At 47.7% G+C, this 23,817-nt stretch overlaps 2 protein-coding genes across 6 annotated transcripts in view; one reads left to right on the top strand and one right to left on the bottom strand.

Annotated features, from left to right (window-relative positions):
- The first annotated feature begins 150 nt into the window (after positions 1-150).
- TOR3A (torsin family 3 member A) lies at positions 151-23,171 on the top strand. Of its 4 annotated transcripts, XR_008974660.1 has the most exons (8): positions 151-484; positions 857-970; positions 1,714-1,979; positions 2,615-2,790; positions 4,923-5,047; positions 5,552-5,809; positions 15,779-15,921; positions 23,077-23,171. XR_008974660.1 is itself a non-coding variant. In XM_057427287.1 (7 exons), exons 1-6 carry the CDS (start codon positions 196-198, stop codon positions 5,800-5,802), a joined length of 1,221 nt encoding a protein of 406 aa, XP_057283270.1. In that variant the 5' UTR covers positions 151-195; the 3' UTR covers positions 5,803-5,809; positions 10,763-11,248. The 4 variants fall into 4 exon arrangements, 3 of the variants coding, with proteins under 3 accessions (XP_057283270.1, XP_057283271.1, XP_057283269.1); XM_057427287.1 differs by lacking the exons at positions 15,779-15,921; positions 23,077-23,171 and adding an exon at positions 10,763-11,248; XM_057427288.1 differs by lacking the exons at positions 15,779-15,921; positions 23,077-23,171 and adding an exon at positions 7,400-8,044.
- ABL2 (ABL proto-oncogene 2, non-receptor tyrosine kinase) overlaps positions 11,647-23,817 on the bottom strand; it is a 52,145-nt gene continuing 39,974 nt past the window's right edge. For both annotated transcript variants that reach the window (XM_057427264.1, XM_057427265.1), the window contains exons 3-11: positions 23,097-23,392; positions 22,214-22,486; positions 21,350-21,434; positions 19,549-19,726; positions 18,733-18,917; positions 18,305-18,457; positions 16,678-16,767; positions 15,254-15,427; positions 11,647-14,607 (exon numbers count right to left, since the gene is read on the bottom strand). In XM_057427264.1, coding sequence (XP_057283247.1) covers positions 12,911-14,607; positions 15,254-15,427; positions 16,678-16,767; positions 18,305-18,457; positions 18,733-18,917; positions 19,549-19,726; positions 21,350-21,434; positions 22,214-22,486; positions 23,097-23,392 — 3,131 coding nt within the window. In that variant the 3' untranslated portion in view covers positions 11,647-12,910. The remainder of the gene's footprint in view (positions 14,608-15,253; positions 15,428-16,677; positions 16,768-18,304; positions 18,458-18,732; positions 18,918-19,548; positions 19,727-21,349; positions 21,435-22,213; positions 22,487-23,096; positions 23,393-23,817) is intronic.

The following is a 23,817-nucleotide window of genomic DNA, read 5'->3' as shown; positions in this document are numbered from 1 at the left end:
GCCAGGAGAGAGGCCGTGTGTGCGCGGCGCTGACACCACCGCACCGCTTCGCTTTTCTCCAGCGACTCCAATCGCAGGCGGCCAGGAAGTGAGATCACGGCTCAGGCTGTTTAAGGGAGGCAGGGAGCCTGCAGGCACCCAGCAGAGCCGGGACGGGGCTGTCCGCAGCCTGTTGGGGACACCCGACCCACCGCCATGGGCCGGGGCAGGCTCCCGGCTCTCCTGGGGCTGGCCTGCTCCCTGCTGCTGCTGCGGGGCTCGAGAGGCCTGGGCAGCCGAGGGACGACGCGGTGGCCGTGGGAAGAGGAGCAGGGCCCCATGGCAGAGGGGGAGCCGTGGAGCGGGGCAAGGTACGAAGCCGTCAAGAAGCATTTGGGAGCTGTGGGTGCTCTCTCCAAGCAGTACTGGCAGTACCTGACATGCAAAGTGTGGCAGGAGGGCTGTGAAGAGGAGGAGGAGGAGGAAGAGTCCGGTCCCACCCCAGGTAAGCACCTTCCTCCTTTCTCTCCCTCTCCCATACCCCAAAAACAGCAAGGTCCATCACCTTGCTTCCCCCAGCTCCTGTGGACGCTGCCTTTCCCCAGGGTCGCTCAGTACCCTGGCACCTCCCTCGGCACACCCTGGGTTGCCACAAACGTCGCTGTCATGCTTTCCCCTGCTGTGTCTCACTGCGCCCACCCGAGCCAGCTGCTGCCTGCTTATTCCCCTCCACCCAGCTGGGCTGCTGGTGGGCAGTGTCCGAGTGCCCGCACCCAGGAGGAGAGCTGCCATTAACCGGGCTCAGCTGAGCGTCCACACCAAACCCAGAAAAACCCAAACTTGCTGGAACACCTCTGCTCAGACTGCTGCTTTTCAGGCTGGGGCCTGCCTCTGGTGGGACAGGATTACCTGGAGATCCTCTCTGCCTGGTACTGCAGCTTCAGCGAGTGCTGCCAGACGGGAGACTGCAGGGTAGTCAACAATATCACAGGTAGGTGCTGGGAGAGCCCAGGCAGTGCTTGTCTCTGCTGCCTCTCCCTCGTCTCTTGTTGATTGTTTGTGGGTTTCTTTAAAAAGAAAAAAAAAGTGTATTTTGTCAAGGGCTTGAGGTGAGTAAAGGGCATTTCTGAGCAGGGGCTGAGCTGGTGGCAGGGCGAGGGGTTGAGCTAAATCCTGGTTCCCATTATTCATTTATAGTTCTGAAACTGCAAGAGAGTTTGTTCCTTACTGTACAGCAGTATCTGCTCCAGTTTGCCATGAGCCCTGCCTTCATCTGGTAGCCCTCAGGCATGCACAGTGGGATCCAAATTGGCCCAACATCCAGCCCCAGGTGAGGAAGGTACACAGAGACCTGCATGTAAAGCCTGCACTGGTGTCATTGCATTTTGCTGGTCCTTAGACTTCTGGTATCCATAATCTCTGCTGGGAGCTCATGAGGGTCTTTGAATTGAAGTGTTCCCTGCAATTGTCAAATACCTCCTCTGCTTCCCGAAGGGAAAAAAAGGAGCCAGTGGAATATCTGCATCTTTTTGTGGTCAGTGGCTGATGCAGGCAGGGTACCGGCAGCCTGTCTTATTGACCCTGGGGGTATAACACCACTTCAGCCTCCTCTCAGGCAGTCCCACCAGCAGGGCTGGGTGGGCCTCATGCGCTGCCACATTTTCTCCTCTTATTCTCACCTGCAGCAGCAGCTGGGCTTGCAATTTCAGGCTGAGCTTTTGCTCTCTCCTGCAGGGCTAGCAGCAGACCTCAGTGGGCAGCTCCATGGGCAACACCTGGCAAAAGAAGTGGTCATCCAGGCAGTGCAAGGGTTCGTGCAGACCCCACAGCCAGAGAAGGCTCTGGTCCTCTCCTTCCATGGTTGGTCTGGCACAGGCAAGAACTTTGTGGCTCGGATGGTGGCCAGTCACCTGTACCGGGATGGGCTGAAGAGCGAGTGTGTCAGGCTGTTCATCTCGCTCTTCCACTTCCCCCATCACATGTATGTGGATTCGTACAAGGTGAGAACCAACAACACTGTGCTGCTGTGGGATGGCCCAGTGTACTGGGTCTGGATGGGATGGAGTTCATTTTCTTCACAGCAGCCCATAATGGAGCTGTGTTTTGGATTTATGAGTGAAACAGTGTTGATAACACACCAGTGAGCAGTGCTTGCGCAGCCTCAAAGCCTTCTCCTCCCAGTCTGGCCTCCACAGTCGGTTGGGAGTGCACAAGGAGTTGGGAGGGGTCATGCCAGACAGCTGACCCTAACTGACCGAAGGGATGTTCCATGCTATTTACTGTGGTGCTCAGCAATAAAAACTGAACAGAGGAGGTTTTGGGGTAGGAAGCCAGTGCCTGGAGACTGGCTGGGCATCAGTCTGTTAGTGGTAGGTGTGAGTGGATGCCTTTGCATCACTTGCTTTGATTTCTTTATTTCTTCTTCCTCTTTCCTTCACTTACTAAACTATCGTGACTCACTTTTTCTCTTACTTTTGCTCTTCCTGTTCTTTGCCCTGTCTGGCTGGATGGGAGAGAATAAGCAAGTGGCTTCCAGCCGGGGTTAACCCATGACATTGCAGCTTAGCCCCTGCATAGTGCTCCAGTGGCACTGACTGCTGCTGGGCTTCTCATGCTCCTCCCTGCTGCTCCACAGGCTCAGCTGAAGAATCAGATCAGTGAGACTGCGCAGAGCTGCAAGCAGCCCCTGTTCATCTTCGATGAGGCAGAGAAACTTCATTTCAGCCTCCTGGATGCCATCAAGCCCTTCATGGCTCCCTATGACAAGAAGAGCAAGGTGGATTACAGGAGATCCATCTTCCTGTTCCTCAGGTGATTTCTGGGCCCCCAGAGGGATGGGAAGGATCAAAGGGATGGAGTTTATCCCCTGAGGTGTGTGATATGAGGGGCTCAGGCCGCAGGAGAGGGGAAAAAATGTCTAGAAAAAGGCAGTTGCCTCCATGGTCAATTTTGCTTACTGATGCTGGGCATCCTCCCTGAGTATTTTCAGGGGCATTTGCAGGAGGAGCTAAGGTCTCGCTTAGCTGGGAAACCTAATCCTGTGTCTAGGCTTTGAGGCAAGGAACCAGTGAGAGTCACAGCTAGCACGGTGTCACCCTGCACAGCTCAGCAGGGAGATCACATTCTCCAGGGAGCAAAGCAGATCTTGATGGGAAGTTCTTGCGCAATGTGGCCCTGTTAGTTGGGAGCAGGAGGTGGGGAGTTCCCACTGTGTGGCTGTGGCTGCAGGCTGAGGTGCCATCGGTCTGCTGTGCTGTGAGGACTGATCTGGCATCAGTTCATCCTGTGGTTTAGCTGGTCCCTTACCCATCCAGAGGAGAAAGGACTTTGGCATGTGCACAGCCCAGTGCTGTCCCTGACCCAAGCCTAGGTGGGATGCTTCACGAGGGAGAAGTGGGACATCTCAAAACTGGGATGTGAGGAAGGCATGTGCCTGAAGTAGGCAGTGGGAAATGCCAGGAGAGACAAGTATCCTGGGCCCCCTTCAGTTGAGGAGTTACAGCCTTTAGCTTGGCCTTGGCAAGAGGCATTCCCACAGGCTAGAGGTGGACGGAGCGTTTGCTTTCCATCTCCCACTGTCCAAGCAAACGTTCTTATCTCCAGGTTTGGTGGTTCCCAGGAAGTTTCTCTGCACAGGAAGGACCTGTGAATGTGCCCAGTGTTTGCAGAACTGACCATATTTCAGTCCTACCTGTGTGGGCCTCCCGGCAGGAGCCATGGTGGAGGGGCAGATTCTTCCTTGTTGCTCAGGGCAGGGTGGATGTGGTGTTGGCTGTGCTCAGGTGACCTTGTGTCCTACCTGGCAAGCCATGCAGGTTGGGGGTGACATCAGCCCCCTTGTGCCACCAAGCAGAGCAGAGCAGGGTGCCTTGCACAGCAGGGGAGGTTTCATCACACCTGGTGGCAGTGTGACACAGACCTCTTGTAGGAGAACTGGCTCTGCCCCAGGGCTCCTTTGGACACTGGCCTGGTCCTGCAGCTTTGGCCAGGTTTGGGGGATAAGGGAGGATTGGCTGCCTGTCCTCAGTCAAAAGAGGCTGTGCTTCTCTCATGGGATGTGGGAGCAGGATCAGTATAAGCTGTCTTCCCCCCCTAACAAGGCAGCAGGGGGGTGGGAAACAGTAGTGGATTTTTAGTGTTGCCTCCCCTCCATTTGGGGAGTGGGTCCAGAGCCTCCGACATGAGAGAAAAGACTGGTGCAAGGTCTGTCCCAGTGCCTATCTGCCTCCTACCTATACCAGTTCTGCAGTTAGCTGGTTCCAGTATTACCAGCTTACTGGTGGTGGGGTGCTGGGGCTGGTGCCTGAGCTGTTGCAAACCTCTCACCAGCACTCTGGGGGCTGCCTGCCCTTGATCTGCTTTCCAGGGTGAGGGACTGCTCTGGGAACCTCAGTGGCTGTCAGGACCTCCACTCCCCACCATGGAGAGTAGTCCTCACATAGGAACTGTTTTGTCCCTCACGCAGGGGGTGCTTTGCCGACTCCTGGGTTGCCATTTGAATCCCTGCCCTGGACTTTCCCTTCCAGTGAGGTTCCCACCACGTGCTCTGCCTTCTAACTTGGGCTTTCAATGGTGGCTTGTTGAGGGTTTGGTGTGCAGCCAAGTGTTATCTGCGAGGTCGATGATGGCATTGCAGGCAGGACACGGGACTGACAGATGGAGGATTCTACTGGCTCCTGGTCCCACCCTGGGAGAGAAAGCAGCTGCCCCAGGCTGTGAGCTGGCAAGATGGAAGATAGCTGTACGGATGCCTATAGAAAGGGGCAATTTGGGAAGAAACTTGGCTCCTCCATGTGCTAGTATTTCAGATGCTGATCCTACACAGCAAATCCTTCATTGCTAGGAGAACTGCTGAGGCCTCTCTGCAGGTGAGGCTGTTGGCAGCTCTCAGCAGTTCATCTTGGAGGGGACACGGTTGAATGACTTCCCTCCTGTGTCCACAGCAATCTCGGTGGCAACACCATCAATGAGGTAGCCCTGGACTTCTGGCGAGCTGGCCGGGCACGGGAGGAGATCTCCAAGGAGCTCCTGGAGCAGCGGCTGCGGATGGAGCTGCAGGAGCCTGCAGGTAAGAGCCGGGCTCACTTGTGGGATGCTGTGGGTAAGCTGCCTGCAAACCTGCCCCTCTGCACTGGCTTGGGGCCTTGCTTACACAGTCCCATCCACCTTGCGCTGCAGAAGTGTGCGTGCTTTATTTCCAGCACCCCACCCCGGGATTATCTGCAGCATGAGCCCCTTCCCTCATCCACATGACCACAGCCCCACTTATGAGGCACATGAGGAAGGAGCTGTGTGTCCTTCTTACCTACTTCAGCCCTGAAAGTGGTTGTGTTGTGAATGGCAGCCTAACACGGTACAGGAGTATCAAGGTTTCTCTAGGGATTCAGGCTTCTTTTGGCTTGAGATGGGCAAGCCGTAATGTCTTTCTCTGTTCAGACTAAGTGCTGAACAGCTCTTTACAAGTGGGTGTCTCTCCAGGACAGACCCCTGCCAAGAGACAAGCCTGACCCTGCAGAGAGATGACAGCTCCCAGGTGAAGCTTCTGAAGTTTGTTTGTCTTGTTTTGCTACAGAGAATGGTTATGCCCACAGCCACCTCCTCAGAGAGAACCTCATTGATTTCTTCGTGCCATTCCTGCCCCTGGAGTACCACCACGTGAAGCTCTGCGCACGGGATGCTTTCCTGGCAAGGGGACTTCCATACACAGAGGCAGCCCTCGATGAGGTGGCCAGGATGATGGTGTTTGTGCCCAAAGAGGAGAAGCTTTTCTCTGCACAGGGCTGCAAATCTGTATCCCAGCGCATCAATTACTTCCTTCCTTGAACCCCAGGTGGGACTACACCAGTGGTGAAGGTGGTTCTGCACTCTAGAGCTGCTCTCTTGCACAAGGTCAGGCAGGCAGGTTACCCACCCATGCCCTCGCATGGGGACACACGCTTAACTCCGTTACTCGGAGGGCTGTTTGCAGGGAAGGAGGCGCCTCCACCCAGCCTTGGGGCACCAAGACAGCCTGCACTTGGCTGCATCTCAAGTCTGTCCAGTGTTTAAGTCCCTTCTTTTAGCAGGTTGTAGCCTGAAGTGATGATGTGGTTATGTTGACAGATGCTACGCTTTATGGGAGTGGGGATGTCCAAGTCCTTGGTTTGTTACTACGTGATGAAGGCAGATCTTGGAAAGACTGGTCCTGTTGGGACAGTGCAGCAGAAGCCATGTCCTCACCCTGTCTCCAGTTTTCTCTGTCAGTTTACAAGATTGAACAGAACTGTTCTGCTTGAGTATTTTTCTCTGTTGCTCTCCTGCACTCAGAAGGTTTTTGCTGCTCAGGGACGTGCATGCCAGGATCACGGTTTGTTCAGGGAGGCCCCTGCATTGAGAAAATGACAATAATCTCCTCTGGAGACGTCAAATCTCTCCCTTTGGAGCGTCCCCCTCTCACTGGAGTCTTCTGTTGTATGGAAGCAGCTGTGGGGATGAGGTGACCTTCTGCTGAAATTATTTTTCTAAGCAATTTGGTGAAGAGCCTTTTTGCCTCCCTGCAAAATGAAAAAGGGGAGACTAATTCCCTTTTCAAGGGCAAAGGGCTGTTGGTGAGGATGGTGGCTGAAGGAATGGGCTGCAGCTGAATTTGGGTTTTGAGGGATGCAGTAAGCTTGAGGGCCTTTCAGTATGTTGCATCTGTGTTTTTTTGGCTGATATCAGCATTACTGCACTAAGGGCCTGTTTGCTGTCTGGGTACTTGCCAGGTGATAAGTATGTTGCAGCAGAACCAAAAAATTTCAACAGTCTTATGAGAATCACTGTGACCTCTAGGTCCAAACTCCCTTCCAACAGAGCTGTGCTGGGTGATGAGGTGAAATGGCACACGCCAAGGACAGGGCTTAGCGCCCTGGACGCCCCGCATGCAGACCTTTGGTCTATTTTAAGCTTTGAACCTCCCTGCAGTGCCAGTGATGAGCAGCACGACCTCTGGGAAAAGACTGACCAGACACACTAACACTAGTCCTGCAGACTTTGAGTTCGTATGTCTCTCTGGGCACGCTGGCTGTTACCTAACGAGGCTTCATAGTCCAAAGCAGGAAGATGAGCCAGCTGCTCAGCTGATGCAAAGTTAGTTTAAACTTACCTGTTGTCTCTGGACTGGACCTTAGGGCCCGTGCCAGCATGCACTGTTATCAGGCATTTCTGAGACCTGATTTATGGTCAATCTCTTTCTTAATCACAAGTGTCAAGCCTAAAGCTCCAGCTTGGAAACATCAGAGGCAGGTGGGGAAGGAAGGTCACAGCCCCACAGAAGGACACAACTCAGTTTGTGTTTTATAACATGGGCCGAAAGTTGAGGAGGTTGTTAGCTGGAGTTAGTTGCTTAGAAGGCTGTATAAGCCAGGGTCACCTAGGATTATTTTTTTTTTTAATTTAATAGAAAAGAATCTTCAGCTGCCCAGGTTAGGCTGGTGCTGCTTGGAGGGGAAGGAAATCTCTTGGGCAGCGGTTTCACCAGTGCAGGGGTGGCATGAAGCTGGCATGTTGAGCAGTTCTTACTCCATTACTGGTGGTATTGCTAATGGGGGCAACTCTCACACTTGACCACACAAGGCCTTGCACTCTGCCAGGTCACACAGGGATGTTTCAGAGGTAAGCAATTATGTACCCAATAGTGAGACCCACTCTCCTCTGACCACTCCATGGCAATACTAAGCTTGATTTTAGAGGCATAAATAAAGCTACTGCTTTTCTTTGCAATCTGGTAGAATTAAACTATCTTCTCTTTTCTACCCAAACCACCAAACTTCAGGTTAGTACTGAGCAGCTTCAAATATTCCTTAGGAAAACCACGATTTTTTTGCCAATAAAATATTGCAACCTTTATTTAAAACAAAATGCAAATTGGCAAAACTTTGTGGAACGACAGGCAAAGAGGCCCTTCAAAGGGCCTTATTTACATCAAGTTTAACACTGTTCGCAGTTCACAGTCAGACGATAGTGAGAGAATTAAATTAGAAAAACAACCAAAACATATTACAATAACAATAAAAACAAAAAACAGTTGACAACACTGGTAGAGTGATCGGTGATTAATGTGTTTCATTTTAACCCATTCCTGCCCTCAATGAGTTCACTACTGATGCAAAGAGCGTGCGGAGCCCGCTGGGCTCTACTTCCCATGCACAACAGACACAGTTGAAGAATGACCTCCTTTGGTACAGACACTTCTTATCATGTGTAGATATTGTCAGTAAGTGAGGTGTCCCATAACCTCTTACTTTCCACCACCAGGGAACAGGCTGAAGGTTTGTTCTGCGCTACAGGCAAGCAGAGCACAACCCCAGTGTCCACCTGAGCCAGATGGTGCCTACTCGTGCTGAAGCAGGAGGCTTCCAAGCATGCTGTAGTCAAGACCCTTGGGTTCTCCTGCCAGCCACTGATTAGGAGTAGGGCTCAGTGTTTTACAAGAGAACAAAGCAGCCTGTTCTGTTTGCAGAAACAGTCTTCTGGATTCATTAGTGCTTATCACAGCTGCTGGTGCCCAAGAGCACCCACAAGCACTATGCAGAGTGCCTCAGCTGCTGGGAAAGTCTTAGATAAATGGAACAGGCTTCAAGGTCTGGATTTTCCTACGCTATGACTGCACAGCGGAGCCCATCCTGCCTGCTTTTGTGCCCACTGCCTTTAAAGGAGGGCTGCTTTGTTACTGCAGCAATTCTGGCGCAGCTGCTGTCCCATGCTGTGGGGTTTAGTTCCCACTGCCCACAAAGAGCAACGTGCCATAAAACTCTTGCATAAGCACACCTGATGTGATGTCAACACACGTGTGCGACTGTCTCACTGATACAAGGCCAGTGGTGCTCAGGAGAGATGTCCTGTATGAGAAGGACAGGAACAGGAAGCCTTCCTCTCTCCCATTGTGTTCTGCATCAGCAGCAATGCTCCATTCCATTCTGTTTTCCCAGTGGCTAAATTTGATGCAGTCCCAAGACCCAGACTCTTAATTCAGCTTCACCTCTGTCCACACTAAAGACAATGATTATACTGAAGTGCTGCTGTCAGTCAGACAGCCAAGTGCACCGCTTCTGGGGTTAAAAAGGGTGTACAGTGCAGGAAGAAAGGAGAATTGCACCTGTGAGCTGGCCAATTCCCCACAGTAGCTACAAAGAGAAAGTGCCCCACGTCAACTCACTCGAGTGCATGCTTTGTGCTTGGCGTTTACCAGGCCCTACGTGCTGCCATCCCCTGTTGCAGAGAAGACTACTTTAAACTCTAGCCTGTTCTAGTGCAAGTGAGAGAGCCCAGCTGCAATAACATCCTTACCCCACAAGGCCTTCTGACAGTGGTGAGGAAAGGAAACAACAGGAGTTTATGCCTTGTCCCCTACCCTGACAAGTAGAGCAAGAAGTGCTCTACACTGGCACAAATACCAGGGCTTCACCATCCCTACGTTACTTTGAACGTACTGTACAAGGCTGAAACCAGCAGAGAAGCTGCCACTGTAGAGACCTTTAAGGCCAAAAGCCAAACCTAGCAAAAAGGAGATGGAACTTTCAACAATTTTAGGTGAGTGGCTGTGGAAGGAACTAAAACTGAACGATAATTTACAGCAGAACCCTTTCCAGATACCATCCTGCTGCTATCCTGCCAGAGGGCAGGGGGGAAATTCCAGTTTGGGAATAAAACAGGCAGCAGAAACAGCAGCAATTCTACAGCCTCCTATTCAGGGGAAATAACTCTAGTGTCAAGTCAGCACTACCTCTGCCACTATCTACCCACTTGACGTAAGACAAGGGGTAAGAACAGAGGGTTTTTTTCCACCACAGGAGGGATCAGAACTGAATGGGCTCTGTCACACACAGAGGTTGTGGAGTTTCCATCCCTGGAGATACTCAGGAGCCACCTGCCCAGGATGTGGTCCTGGGCAGGTGGCTCCTTCTGGAGCAGGCAGCTGGGCAGGGGTCCCTTACCGCCTCAGCTGCTCTGTGACTGTAAAAGCAGAGGCTGCTTCAGCTGTGTTACTGCCTACTGCCCAGTGCCACTGCTCATCATCTCTGCTGTGGGGAGAATAAACCAGGTGGCATCTGAAAGGAAGTGGGGATGATCAGTGGAGGGGAACAGTCCTTCCTTGGGGCATGGTTAGTTTCTTCAGAAAGGGCTGACAGAGGGTTGTTGTAGAAGCTAGACATTCCAGGAATTGTTTCCTATTCTGTCATTTGTGCTGGAGGAAGACTGTCATTCAGGGAAAAAACCCAAAAAGCTCCGTTCAAAATACTAATCAGAACTGGACTAACAGCCTTAAAATGTTCAGGTTAAAATACCTTTCCCCTGAGAATCACTTCAGTTTCAGTCTGTTCGTCCTAGGCTGACTAGTAGTACAATGATGAAACCATGCGATTGTCTGCCAGGGCAAACAAGACTTGCCCTTCTGCCCCGAAGAAAGCTCCCATACCTGTTAAATCATCTTGATTGTTTGAAAGGCCATGTGAAGCAGTATCACAAGCTGCCTTCCCTTTGCAGGTCAGCTTTCCAAAGACAATTAGTTCGGTGTGCACACCTTCAGTAAAGATGACTGAAAGAGATAAGGTAAACCACAAAAGCCCTCAGTAAAGTCTACATGATAACGGTTTGGTACTCTGCCTTACAGGTGAGCATTGCTGTGAAAGCCCTGGTGTACCCCTCCCCAACCTACTAAAGGTCCCACTGTAGAACTAGACAGCAGGTTTTGTTGGGTAGGCTTGGTACTGACTGTATGTCAGGATGAGTAACCCACGCTGTACTTTGATTTGTCTCCACTTAGGTACCAGCTCACTGGAGTAAAACTGAGATGTTCAGTCACTTAATGCCTTAACGTCAGCCGGGGTGGAGGAGTTACCTTTTCCTTCTCCCTTCACCATTCCACTTACTTGAACAGTGAAGCTCATGTGGTCCTTTCTGCCTCACATACTGCTCCACCGGGGTGCATTCATGCATTGTGACACAACTTCATTTACCACAGACCAGTGATAAAATGCGGATTCTCAGACATCGTTTCTAAAGATTGTTCGGCCCCTGTCTCGCTATGCTCCATGGAAAAAACAGGGATGCTCACCAAGGCAACCCAGCCTACTTCCAAGCACCAACAGGGCAATGATCCTAGACAGAAATGGAAGTGCCCATCTTGTAAATTCACACCTGTGCCCCAGTTCAACTCTAAATGCTCAAACTACAAGCAGCACAGTCACACTTTAAAGACAAGTTAAAAAAGCATTTTAGCAAAAAAGAAAAGATTTAAGGTGCAAAGCAAGCGAGATCCTCTATCATCACCAATAGTGTGAAGTGAGCAGCAGCATGCAGGGTAATGCGTATTTGGAGCCAGCTATCAGACCTGTTTTCCATTTCTCACAAATCAAATTAGTTGAGGTCTTCCTACCTGCCAGTACATTTACATTTCAGGGAGTTGTGCGTATAGGCAGAAGACCAGCTTTTTGATGCCACCACAGTCTACAACTAGCACTAGGACCAAGGAAGACAACTTCAACCACACAACTGCATTCATTGCTAGTAGGCATCAGACATCAGAAACCATAACCCAGTGGGAGCGCTCCGAGGCAAAGCTATAACATTTGTTGTCGCATCTCAAGCAGGGGAGTGTGCAGTTTATGTGTGTGTTCCCTTTGCCACAGCATAAGATTGTGATCTAGCCTTTAAAATACAGGAAGAAATAAAAAAGATGGCTGTGATTCTCCTCTGCACTGCCATACACAGTCACCTTCACATGCCAGGAAGCTGGAAGCCTTCAAGACCAGGAAGCACTACAACAAATCTCAGGAAGCCCTCAGTATGAAGCATTAGGCCAAGATAAGAGACAGATCCAGAGAACCCTACAGCACTAAGGGTGTGTAACGGGCAGGCCAGGCTGTACTTCCTGGCTCTCCAGCTGGCTCTGCAGTGCTGTGACCACTAAAGGAATGTGGAGAACAGCTAGGGGTGGCAGAAGCTCTGCCTTACCTACTATGGGTCCTCAAGGTGATGAAACTAAACTGGGGAGTAAACCTGGTAACAAGATAGAAACAACCTAGAGCTTAAAAAAAGCAAACCAAACAAAAACCACCCACCCCAATAACTGGCAAGTTGTGCAAGAGCCCCAAACTACTCACAAATGACCATCAAGCAGCACTGGTGCGAGACCACTAGAAAGAAGTATCAACTGAGACAAGGCTGTGTGGTGGGGAAGGGGGTATTCCAGTGGTAAGTCTGCCCAGTATCCCTGATGCTTCCGATACAACGCAGATGAGAACATGTGGTGGATGAGGTGGACAGGAAGGAAAAGAGATAGTTTAATATATTAACTAATTTTGCAGTTCTCATTACAGCAGCAACAGTGCTGTGGAAGTAAGCCATCTGGGCTAGTGCATCCACCTCCAGCAGCTCTGAATACTGTCAGTGCATTAGACCTTTCTCCCAACTGCACGTAACCTCCCTCTTGATGGCTACTCCAGCTCAGACTGCTCGGCACTTGGTACCAACAGAGCCCCAGTTCCTTTACTTTGCCATGTCAGGAGACCAAAGCATACTTTGGCACAGACAGGGGAGGATCTGTACAGCCAAGTGGCCTGCAGCCACTCCAGTACTCCAGCTACCACACATCAATTCATTCTTTCCAGAGCTAGAACCTGCCATCAATACTCCTGCCTCTCCAAGGGAGAAGCAAGGAGCTTCCTTCCCTTGCCATATCAAGCAGATCAGCCTGACTAGGTAGGGACAAATACAGGCTGTTTTGCCCCTTACAGCTTTAATCTACCCTCTCCATCCCCATTCTTTGAGATGAACCTGTAAACGTGAGGAGAACTCAGTGATCTGAGGTACTTCACATACTCAAGTATCAGTCTTTCCTTTTGAAAGCATCAGTACAGAAAAAAAGTCCCCCCCTCCCCATGTGTATTTCTCTTACCCAGATTGACAGTAGCTACCTTTGCACCACATCGCTGATTTCTTGGACACATGACAATAAGTTATTAAGGACGGGGTTTGCCCCAGGGACGCTAGCAGCTGCTGAAGAAACCTGCAGCTCCTGCAGGCTGAGTTCCAGTTTGCTCACGGCTTCCCGGAAGGCAAATTTGTTGCGCGTATGCGGGATGCAGTCCACGTAGCCTGAGCAGTAATCCAGCAGCTGGTGCCCTGTGTCCACCAGCTGGCTGTTTGGCGTTGGCTCGGCGATGGCACTCGAGAGAAGATCTGCGCACTCCAGCAGTGCTTCCTTGCTGATTTTGTCTGCGGAGATTTTCTCAGCTGCCTGTTTGGTCTTTCTCAGCGCTACTTTTGCACCGGCCGTGCCATTGGCCAGTTTCACTGGGGAGGTGGAAGACGATGACAGAGGCACTTGAGGCGGAGGCACCACAGGCCTCCCAGATTTTCCACCAACAGGTGCTGCTGCTGCTGCTGCCTTCTTACTCCCTTCACTTGATTCCAGTCCATGCTGCGCTCCTGCCACATTGCTCAGCTCTTCTGCTGCATCTGAGCAGGCAGCTGGCTGTTGTAGGAGCCTCATCACTGGTGGTGGAGGTGGAGCACACTTTGGTTTTACCCGTCTGGGACGGTCCCTGTCGCCAGAAGAAGTGACCTGATGCTCAGATAAGAGCTTGAATTTATTACCCTGAGAGTCTGTGCCAATGAGCTGCACATCTGCTGGAGTGTGTTTTAGAGTGGGTGAAATTAGGACTGGCACTTTGTGGTTATGAGTGGTTGGAAGTATTGCTGCAGCCTTTACTGGAGATGACCACCCTGGTCTCTCGCCATCCTCAAGGGCCCCTTGCCGTGGGCCACTGTTTTTTTCCTTGCCCTTGGGAGCTGCGGCTAGCCCTGGACCCTCCTTGTCTTCCGATGCAGAAGGGTTTCGGAAAGGGAGTGCTGTGGCACCCCTCGGCAAGAGTTTTGCTTTTGGTCTCTCTCTGGTCAAAGCAGGGCCTTCTTCAAACCTTTTGGGAAGCAGGTCATTGCCCCTCCCCGTGCTCTCATCAGGCTGAGAGGAGGTGGACACTGTCCGTTCCAGCTGGAGTTTTGACCTCTGGGAATTTCTGGGAAGGGTCATTGCCATCCTATCCTGCTCTGGAAGCCCTGAGGACATGGAAGATGTAGAGTTTGACCTTGGAAAAGGTTTTGAAGGTTCTTCATTGCCAGTGGGTTTTCCTGCTCGTAAACCCAGTGTCTTTTTAATCAAGCGTGGTGTAAAGAAACCAGTGATGCCCGACCACCCACCACCAGTGCTTACACCCCCACCACTGCTGGTACCAGTGCCATCATCGTTGTAGAAGGTCCTCTGCACAAAGCCCCCACCATAGCACTTAGGTGGTGCTAGGCTTGCGTCCTGCTGCGTGGGAGCAAAAGAGAACCCATCCACATGCTGCAAGGAAGCAACAGATGAAAAGTTACCCGTCAGCTCATATTTCTTATGTGGCTGATTTTCCATCTCCCGGAAGGAACTGCTGCGTTTGGGAGGTGTGGGAGCATTCCTCTTCTTCATAAAGGAGCTGAAGAAGCCACCTTTTCTGTCCCTGGTGAAAGTGGTTTCTTTGGCATCCTCCAATAGGCTGCTGGGTGACTTGTCCCTCTGCTTGCGAGGCAGTGCAGGAGACCCACTTGTTGGCTGTGTGCTTCTGATAAAACCTAGACAGAAGAAACAAGTGTGAATCTGCAAAATCAATTCCCATTTTCACTTCCCTATCCTGCAGTGCGCTTTATGGGCCTGGCATATTCAGCTGCCCAGATTCTGCAGGTTCTGCTTAGAGACAGGTTGAGAGGAAATTAACACTTTTATTTTTGTGCAAGGGTGGTGTGATTTTTTTGCTTTTATCCCACTTCTGCATGCATGCATTGTCTCCTGTCTAAACTGAGGAGGCCACTTAAGAAAAAGGCCAGGAAAAGACGGAGTTGCTCTTTTCTCCCGGTTTCTTATTCCCTTCCTGTTTGTTTTTTATCCTTCCCCAAATACCGCAAGTATAAAATAAGATCTGTTGCTGCATTGTCAACCTTACTTTTGAAGCTGTATTAAAAAAAAGCAAAACTAAATTCTAAAGAAATACAGTGCCATTTACTAAAAGAACATTGAACAAGCTGTAGTGTTTACTATTTGCTAGTGAATAACTGGACTGACAAAATGGCTGACAGCCCTGATGACACAGCAGTACAAAGCACCTTGCCCTATTGTGTTGGGCTTTTTTCTGTTGTTTTCTTCTGTTTCTCTGGCACTGATACCAGCAGCAAGTTTATCCCAGAACGCATGGCCTCACTGGCACTGTCCCAGTGCCCATACCTGGTGCTGAACTGGAAGCTGAGTGCTCCACAGTATCCTGCGTTCCCTCAATGTTCTCCTTGTTCTCTGCCTGTTTCCTCAGTGTTCTAGTCTTGGAGGGAAGCATGGGCAACCGGGGCAAGTAAGGAACTATGGATGAGGAGGAGGCTGTTCTTCCAAGCTCCTCTGCTACCTCTGAAAGGGAAAACAAAAAACAAACCAAACAATAAGGGAATAGTTGAAACAGAGACTGCAGAGGAAGAGCAAAAGAAAATCTGTGTCTTTACCGCAAACCCAGGCTGGCAAGAAGAAATAAATGACTGAGAAAAACCTAGTTCATTGATTTAGTTTTTGCTCAAGTCTAGAGGTATTCAGGGTAAGATGTTTGTTTTTCACAGTATTTTCACACTCAGTAACATCTTTATGAATTCAGGAAAACAAAACAATGGTAGGATCTGTGCAAAAGGCCTAGTATGAATCTACTTTTTTGCTGGGTTAAGGGTTGCTCAACAGGTAAAGTCAGCACTGCCTCTGTTTTCAATTAAGGTGCTTCTTGTTGATGCTCCAGGGATCCCCCAAAAGATGTGTCCTCTGTGGATCTGGGTCTAAGCTGCTCTGCTTGAAGCAAAGCCCTGCACCTCCCCATTAGAAATGAAGACTGCACGTTTGCTTCGCAGCATCAACACAAGGTATGTGATTGAAAAAAACACCAAAAAAATCCCCCACAACCTCCCGGCCATACCAAAGTTGGCATTTGTGGGCCACTTGATGGGCCTAATATAGATCCACCCTGGTAGAATTCAATCTGGTGTGTTTTTTCTGTGGTAGCGAAGTGGATAGATCAGCTTTGTATTTAATTTAAAAATCTAGAAGATGCTCAGACACTTCTGCTTGTTTGCTGCCCAGTATCACATGTCTCACCAGTACTTAACTAACTCCTATGGATTGTATTTGAGAGTTGAATTGTACAGATTCGCTCCTATAAGTAGCTACATAGAAAATCCAGGGATTAAGGCCAACTTAAAAAATGAAGGCTGGTAGAAGAGTATTTCACGACCTAATTGCCACAGTCAGCAAAGGACTGTGATAGGCATATATCTCTCTCTCTCAACATCACTCACTATTCCCAACCCTTCAGTTTGGGAAACAAGAAGCTTTCTCTAATAAAGGATATGATATTTTTTAAATTAACTCTTCAGCATTTTAGTGTTCAAATGAAACTATACTGTTCCCTGCACTGCTGTACGTCTAAAGGTTGTTCAGTATTTGTCCGGCAAGTAAGAGAACTTATTTACCTACTTATGGTTAAGAAATTAACTAAAGGATGAAGCTTCACCACAACCTCCACTGCTAGCAGATGAGCCTTAAGGGCCTATCCATAAGCATAGCACTCTGGAAGGAAACTTCCAGTACTGTTGCAGAAATAAAGCAACAGGGGCTCTCACCCTCTGAGATGCTCGAGTCGTGGAACATGGTTTCAAAAGCCTGGTGGGTCTCAGCAAAGGAAGGTCTGTCTGGTGGGTTCCACTTCCAGCCTGTGAGAAAGCAGAGTAAGTTTCAGTGTTTGAAACAGGTAGGAGATATTTTATTCTGTGCAAGGAGAAAGAAAAGACACAAGCTTTGTCAACTGTAGTCAGACTGATCTCCTACAATTAAATAGGCTTTAGAGTCATTCACAGAAATTAATTCACAGCAGCAGTCAGTCACCCTACCATATCCTAACTAACCAAATCTCGAGAGGAAGGAACCAGTACTAAAATCCCAGCTCTCTGCCAACTCCACTAATTTTGGGGGTCTCCATATCCCTCTTTTCTAAATTTTTGGGGAAAAAGTGAATTCTGCATCTGCTACCCTGGCTGTCTGGACTGAATGCACATCTACCCCAGTTACAGATAACTGTGTATGCAAAGCTCCAGGCACATTCTGCTCACATGCTCTTAATACCGAAATTCAGGCAGAGCCTTCCAGAAGGAGAATATATATATCCTGTGGGTGGAAGAGGAAGAGAGTGCATTGATCTGAGATGGATCTTGGAAAATTATACAAGGGTATCATGATGAAAAGTGTAATTTCTGTAGTTAGAAATCTGCACAAGGGGAATATATTCTGGAAGCAGCTGACTATCTGTTCATACCACTATAGGGTCTGGGAAGTTACTGTCATTCTGCTCATTTTCAGTTGCATTGATATCGTAAGAATTACCTGCTTTGGGGGTTTTGTCAGCTTCCCGAAAGTTTTTTAAAGCAATATCTTTCATCATTACCCAACTTCCTCGTTTTATAACTAAAGTTCACCCTGACTTTCTCTGACATGCTGGGGGGGGTGGTTCAGGCATCCCTGGAGACAGGCTGTAGAATGGCTTCTTCTACCCTGTTTTGCCTGTCCTGAACACTGAGGGTCACAGACATTGCCTGAGTTAGCACCAAGGAGTCTTTTCCCAGGTCACACTGACAGGGTCTCTCTGTTCAGAGCTGCTTACCTGATTCAACAGTATGGCCTGGTATGCTCGCTAAGATCTTCAGCCTTTTGCCCAATATAGTCTCTTGTGGGACTCAAGGAGTCCTGCTCTTGCAGGACTGAAGGAGATTGGCAATGCTGTTAAACTCTGTTGCTCTCTTCCTGTACCAAACTGTATTTTTTTTGTCTTCTATTAGTTAGTACCTTTTCCATCTGTTATGGTGCATTAGGGAGCTCTTCATGGCATGCTTGCAGGATGTATTTTGAGCAACTCTGTCAACTACGTGTCTCCTGCACAGGTGCTGTGTTTGCAGAGAACTAAATTTCCTTCCAATTTAGTGATTCCATAGTAAAAGTCCTACTGACAAAATACCAGTACAATGTGCCACAAAATGGTATTTGGCTGTATTCAGAAATGACAGTTTCTGGGAATGAATTCTTGTTCGCTAAAGACCACACTCATTTTGTATCAGTAACCAGGTATGTCTCAGGTGATGGGCCCTTTTCCACATTAGCCAACAAAATGGCACAAAAGAAGAAAGGACTTCAGAGTTACCTACAGATTTCTCCCACCTCTCCCAGGTTTTGTCCTCCAAACTGGAAGAAGCTACTCACATGCCCTCATCAGTTCGTAGACCTTTGGAGGGCACCCCTCTGGTTGTTCCATCCGATAGCCCTTTTCCAGCAGATCGTACACCTGAGAGAGGTCAATGCCTGGGTATGGTGACATCCCATAGGTAGCAATCTCCCATAACAGCACCCCAAAAGCTGCAAAAGGAGGAAAACAGAATTCCTGGTCATAAGTCTGTCCTTCTCTTGTGCTGCTCATTACATTGTGGCCGTTACTGCAGCTTGAGGCAACATTATTCTTGCACATTATTTCAGGCCAGTCTAGGTGAAGACATTATATGCTAAAAATATTATTGTGGCCTGGTGTGTGACTGTCTCCTCCCCACACTTCTGTCAGGCCAGAAAGCAAGTTACTGTCTATGCTGGTAAACAGAAAGAAAATGAAAGAGAAAAGAAGACTGGAGTTTTCTTACCCCACACATCTGATTTGATTGAAAAGGTGTTATAGGCCAGACTCTCAGGAGCCGTCCATTTGATTGGGAACTTGGCTCCAGCGTGAGCTGTGTAGGTATCTCCAGTCATAAGTCGACTTAAGCCAAAGTCAGCCACCTTCACAACGTGATTTTCTCCAACTAAACAGTTCCGTGCTGCCAGATCCCTGTACAAAGGGAAAAAGCACAGTCCTCTACTGAAGCAAGAGCAGGGCTTTGAATAGTTTTGTGTCTGCATAGCCTGTCCTTCTCTTCTGAATTAGGAAGCACTCTCTTTATATAGCAGGTAAAGGCAATGTGAATCTTGCTCTCAACAGTGTCAGAAACTGAGTGGACTTTTTCTTAGAAGCCGTAAGTCAGGATTGGGGCTCATTCTTTAAACTCTAATAATTACTTTCCAGTAATGACAGCTGTTACAATGAGAAGTTTATGTTTCCTGAGAATAGGATGAGATCAGCAGCTCATCCCACACCAGTAACAACTTTATGGCGTGGCTTTACCTGTCTGGATTAAAACAAGACTTGGGGTTGACAATGTCTTGCATATAGGGGGTACATCAGAATAGGACAACACCAACTTTCATAGCTGTCAGGCATAAGATTTTCAGTCTGCTACGAAAGTCATGGGGAGAAAGTACTGAAAGACTATACTGAAACCAAAACAGCCAATAGGTAAGCCAGTGTAAAACCTAACTTTGCAAGAATCTTTCCCCAAAAGACAAATTTCTGGGCCACCATGCTGGTGGCCTGTTCATCACTGCAATCTGAAACTCTACCAGCTCAATGTGACTTTACCCACCTGTGAATGAAATTCTTCTTCTCCAGGTACTCCATAGCAGAAGAGATCTGAGTGGCCATGTAGAGTAGCACAACAGCACTCACTTCCTCCCGGTTGCACTCCCGTAAGTAGTCTAGCAGGTTCCCATATGGCATGTATTCTGTCACAATGTAAAAAGGTGGCTCCAGGGTACATACACCTAGCGGTGAGGAGGAAAGAGCATGTGAATAAAGCTTCCCTTTCTTCCCTAGCTTACCACTGTTCCTGATTTAATATTCATTTGTCACATTTTGTGCTGATGTTTCTCTGAAAAGTGAAGACTTCCATCTACAAGACCCAAATCAATGCAGTCCAACTTAAAATTTAGTTCTTCTGCCTATTTATATGTCTCTCCACCTTACAGACATAGAGAAACATGTCTATCAAAGCACTGCTATTTCTATACAATATACATGAAGGAGTAGTTCTGTTTCTGGAGGGTTCCTGAATGAAATAGGAATTATTTTAAACATGTGTGATTTGCTTTCCTTCCCCTCTCTCCCTCCATGAAGCTAAAGCATGGCCAACTGGAAGTAAACACCCATCAACTGACAAGATTTTGAGACTGAAGTGTCACTACAGAGTAATGGGAAGTAGTCCTATGTGTGCTAGCTGGGATCAGCATGGTGGGACCTGCTTCTAAAGCAGCATTCTTCAGATGACTACTTGCTACAGTTATTGCAATTATGTATGAAGTATGTATTAATCGAGGAGGAGGGCAACAGGATACTCATGTCAAATCTCTGTGAACTCACACTGCAGCACTGCTGTGTGCCTCTTCCTACCATTACACACATACAGGAGTGAAAGACAACTATGCTGTGCGTCTGAAAGAGGAAAAATGCATCTCTGCTGAGAAGTTTTTCTGTCTCCGCTCCTGGAACCAGACAGGGCTGGGCAAAAACCTCATCTGTGTCCATTTTTTAAATGGGTACAGAATAGTTGCCATTATTAAAAGCCTTCACAGTCTTCACATTTCTCCTTTCATCCTCGGCTAGGCTTGACAACTTTGCTCCTGAAAGCAGTGAAAGTCCAGAGGCAATTAAACTCAAATAAAAAATTTTAGGGTGTCTCCTTAAGAATTTTTGTACATGTAGAATTAACATCTATGCAGACTATTTAATAGTGATCATCGTATCATGCATCTGCCACTGAAACAAACAGGGCTCAACCAAGCTGTAAAGCCTGCAGATTTCTTCTAGTCATGTACTGTTTGATCTCACTTGCATTGCATCTCCAGCGCCCCGATCTCATGTACTTATTTGGTGATACACAGGGACCCTTACAGCAGCAGCAGTCTGGTTGTTTTCGGCTTAACTGTGGACAAATTTGCTCTATTTAGTGCAGCTTTTACTAGAAAGGTCTCCAATTTGAAAAGCATGAAGAACAGTATTTGTTGTGCTTCCAGTAAAATCGTTTCTTTCACTTTTAATTTTCTTATAATTTTGTTCTGTTCTATCAGAAAAATAAATCATAAATAATTCTGTAAAGCTGATTTAACCCCTGGAACATGTCTAAGGCCAAGAATACAAACTAACAGGAGGCTGAATTTGCAAACCTTTATGTCTACTAATGTAAGCGACTATATTTGATGTTTTATTTAAAATTGGCATCTCTCAGCTTCAATACCATCTAAAGGAGTAAGCTGTCAAAACACCACCCATAACATGACCTGATTTAAAGTTATATAATTACAGAAAATCTGCCCCTGCTTTTAAACAAGACAGATTTCATTCTGGTGGAAACTCAAGTAAGAACAGAAAGAGCAAGGCCTTTCACTAACCTAACAACTGCACTAGATTTGGATGCTTGATCTCCTTCATCACAGCAGCTTCTTTCAAGAACTCTTCCACTTCCATGGTATCTTCCTAGACGAACAGACAGGCAAAAGAAGGAAAAAATTATCTTCGTGAACAAGGTCTGCTTAATACCATGTATCCTAGCTGAATATAAGTGATGGCATCCCTGTCTCCATTCTGCTGCTTTGGCTTTTAACTAAAGAAAAAAAATAGAATATAACAGCCCTGAAAAGCTGCCTGGCTGTCCTGCAGCATGGCCAAGTGATAGATCTGCAATACCCAAAAAGTGCTAGGCTTTCTTGTTTGGTAGCTATTGTGGCTACCAAACCAGTTATGGCTGGTAAGAGAAAGACTCTCAGGATCACTTAGTTCCCCTGCCTAGATACAAAAATTAAGCTTGAAAGCTCCTTTACTTAGGGAGCACACAGAACTGTAGCTGTTCATATTGAAACAAACAGAAGAGTTTGACAAGATAGATAAATGAAGAAGATGAATTTTTCCAGGAGTAGAGGAAAAGTTGTAGAACGTATTTCCAACACTTCCGATTTCTTAAAGCTTCCACAGCTGTTCTGAGGCAAGGGAAGTGGACATGGAAACCAGCTGTACAGACATGCAGTTCCTGCAGGTGCTTGCTTGGCCAAAATTCAAAATTGTTTCTAAGACACATGCACTGGTGCAAGTTTGATGAGCTAACCTTATTCTGCAAAGCTACTCTCAAGCATGGGGCTTCTGCAGATCAGCACATTACATTTTCTGATATTCGTACAATTAAGTGGTAAAATCTGAGAACATTACAATTTCCTTACCCTTATCATAAATGAACAAAACATAACAATCTGAAAACTCACCTTTAATGTTTTCACAGCAACTGTGAGATTGTATTTCTTCCAGACACCCACGTACACCTCACCATACTGCCCTCCCCCAAGTTTGTGCTTCATGGTGATATCAGTTCGCTCCATCTCCCACTTGTCATGGATGGGGGATACTCCATAGACAGTGGGCTTATTGCACTTGGGTGCTGGGTAATGCAAAGTTGTCACCAGTCCATCTGCTACTGTTGAGTGATGGTGCACCAGCTCTGCTAGAGTGCTGAAACGGCTCTCTGCTGTCACATATACCTGTTAAGAACCAAGAATCTATTTAAATGAAATTTCTCAGTAACACTGGAAAACCAGTATAGTAAAAAATTTCTAACATGTTTAAAATAAAAATAAAACTCAGAGAAACAGATTTTAAAGTATTTGTTCTCATCTTGTTGGGCAAATGAATTATTAATCTGTGAGATTTTTACCTACAGAAGGCAGCTAGATATAAGCTATCACCTGAGAGCAGTGATGTCTCCTGCTTTGTGCTCTATAGGACTAGAAAGTGGAATTCCTGTAGCGAAGCATAAGGCCTGTTTCTGCATCTTCCAAAACAACATACTGCTATTTGATCAAGGTTAAAAATACTGAGTTACCAAAGCTTTTCTTGTTCTAAGTGAACCAATGGAAAGATACCACAACATCAAACCACAGCTGTTCTGCTCTCTAGCTACCTTCAGTCAGGAGAAGTGATGTCTGTACTTCTTCCAAAGTGGTGTTTGATGAGTTACTAAAGAACATGTATACCAAGCAGTGGAACTGTTTTATCCCACACACAGCCCTCCCATAACAGTCTGCAACTTGAGATTCTGTACCACCTATTAATTTATTTCCTCTCCCCACAGCATTGTCCAGAGATCCTTACCTTTCCATCTGAGGTGGTATTGATCCTGTAGTGGTAAACACGTCCTTCGTACCTGAGCGAGATGGACAGCTGCCCTGGGCTGCTCTCGCTTTCACGAACCAGGAAGCTGCCATTGATGAGACTGCTCAAGAGATACTCCGCTGCACTGCGTGACACCGGCCCATGGTACCATGAATGCTTTTCCAGGCTGTTCACTGGTGTGATGTAGTTGCTTGGTACCCAGCCCTGACCATTCTTTGAACGTACCTCACTCCATTCACCATTCTGGTTGTAACCCAGGACTCGCAACTTCTCACCTATGACCAGAAAGAAAAAAGGAAAATAAGCACAGTGTAATCTATTGGGTCTCATTAAGGGAGAAACTCACCATCAGCTGACTAAGCCTGGATTTGTAGTTAGCAATAAAAAAACCGCAGCAGCTATCTTATAAATAAACTGCTGTATATAAAGTATTTATGAAGTAAAGTTTCAAGCAGAACACCCAGGATACTGTTCCCTAATTTACTGCAGTGTGAGTGATGAACAGTAAGAGCTCCCTGTAGTCCAGTTTTTTAGACTAGAAAGACTATTTTTCATGGAGGAAAGAGGAGTGTCTCCTTCTTGAAGCTTTAAATAGCATGGGATTTAAAATGGTTCTGCAGCAGGTCATAGTCTCATATATGTACTGAACAGAAACAGAAAATCTCTGTGCAATTCTTAATTATTGATTTTGCCTCCGTTC

Source organism: Pezoporus wallicus, unplaced genomic scaffold (assembly GCF_028554395.1).
Source record: "Pezoporus wallicus isolate ANWC-B61680 ecotype Strahan unplaced genomic scaffold, APGP_CSIRO_Pwel_v1 scaffold_7107, whole genome shotgun sequence".
In the NCBI taxonomy this organism is placed as follows: Eukaryota; Metazoa; Chordata; class Aves; order Psittaciformes; family Psittacidae; genus Pezoporus; species Pezoporus wallicus.
The sequence above is the reverse complement of the archived record's forward strand: the minus strand, read 5'-3'. Positions and strand labels throughout refer to the sequence as shown.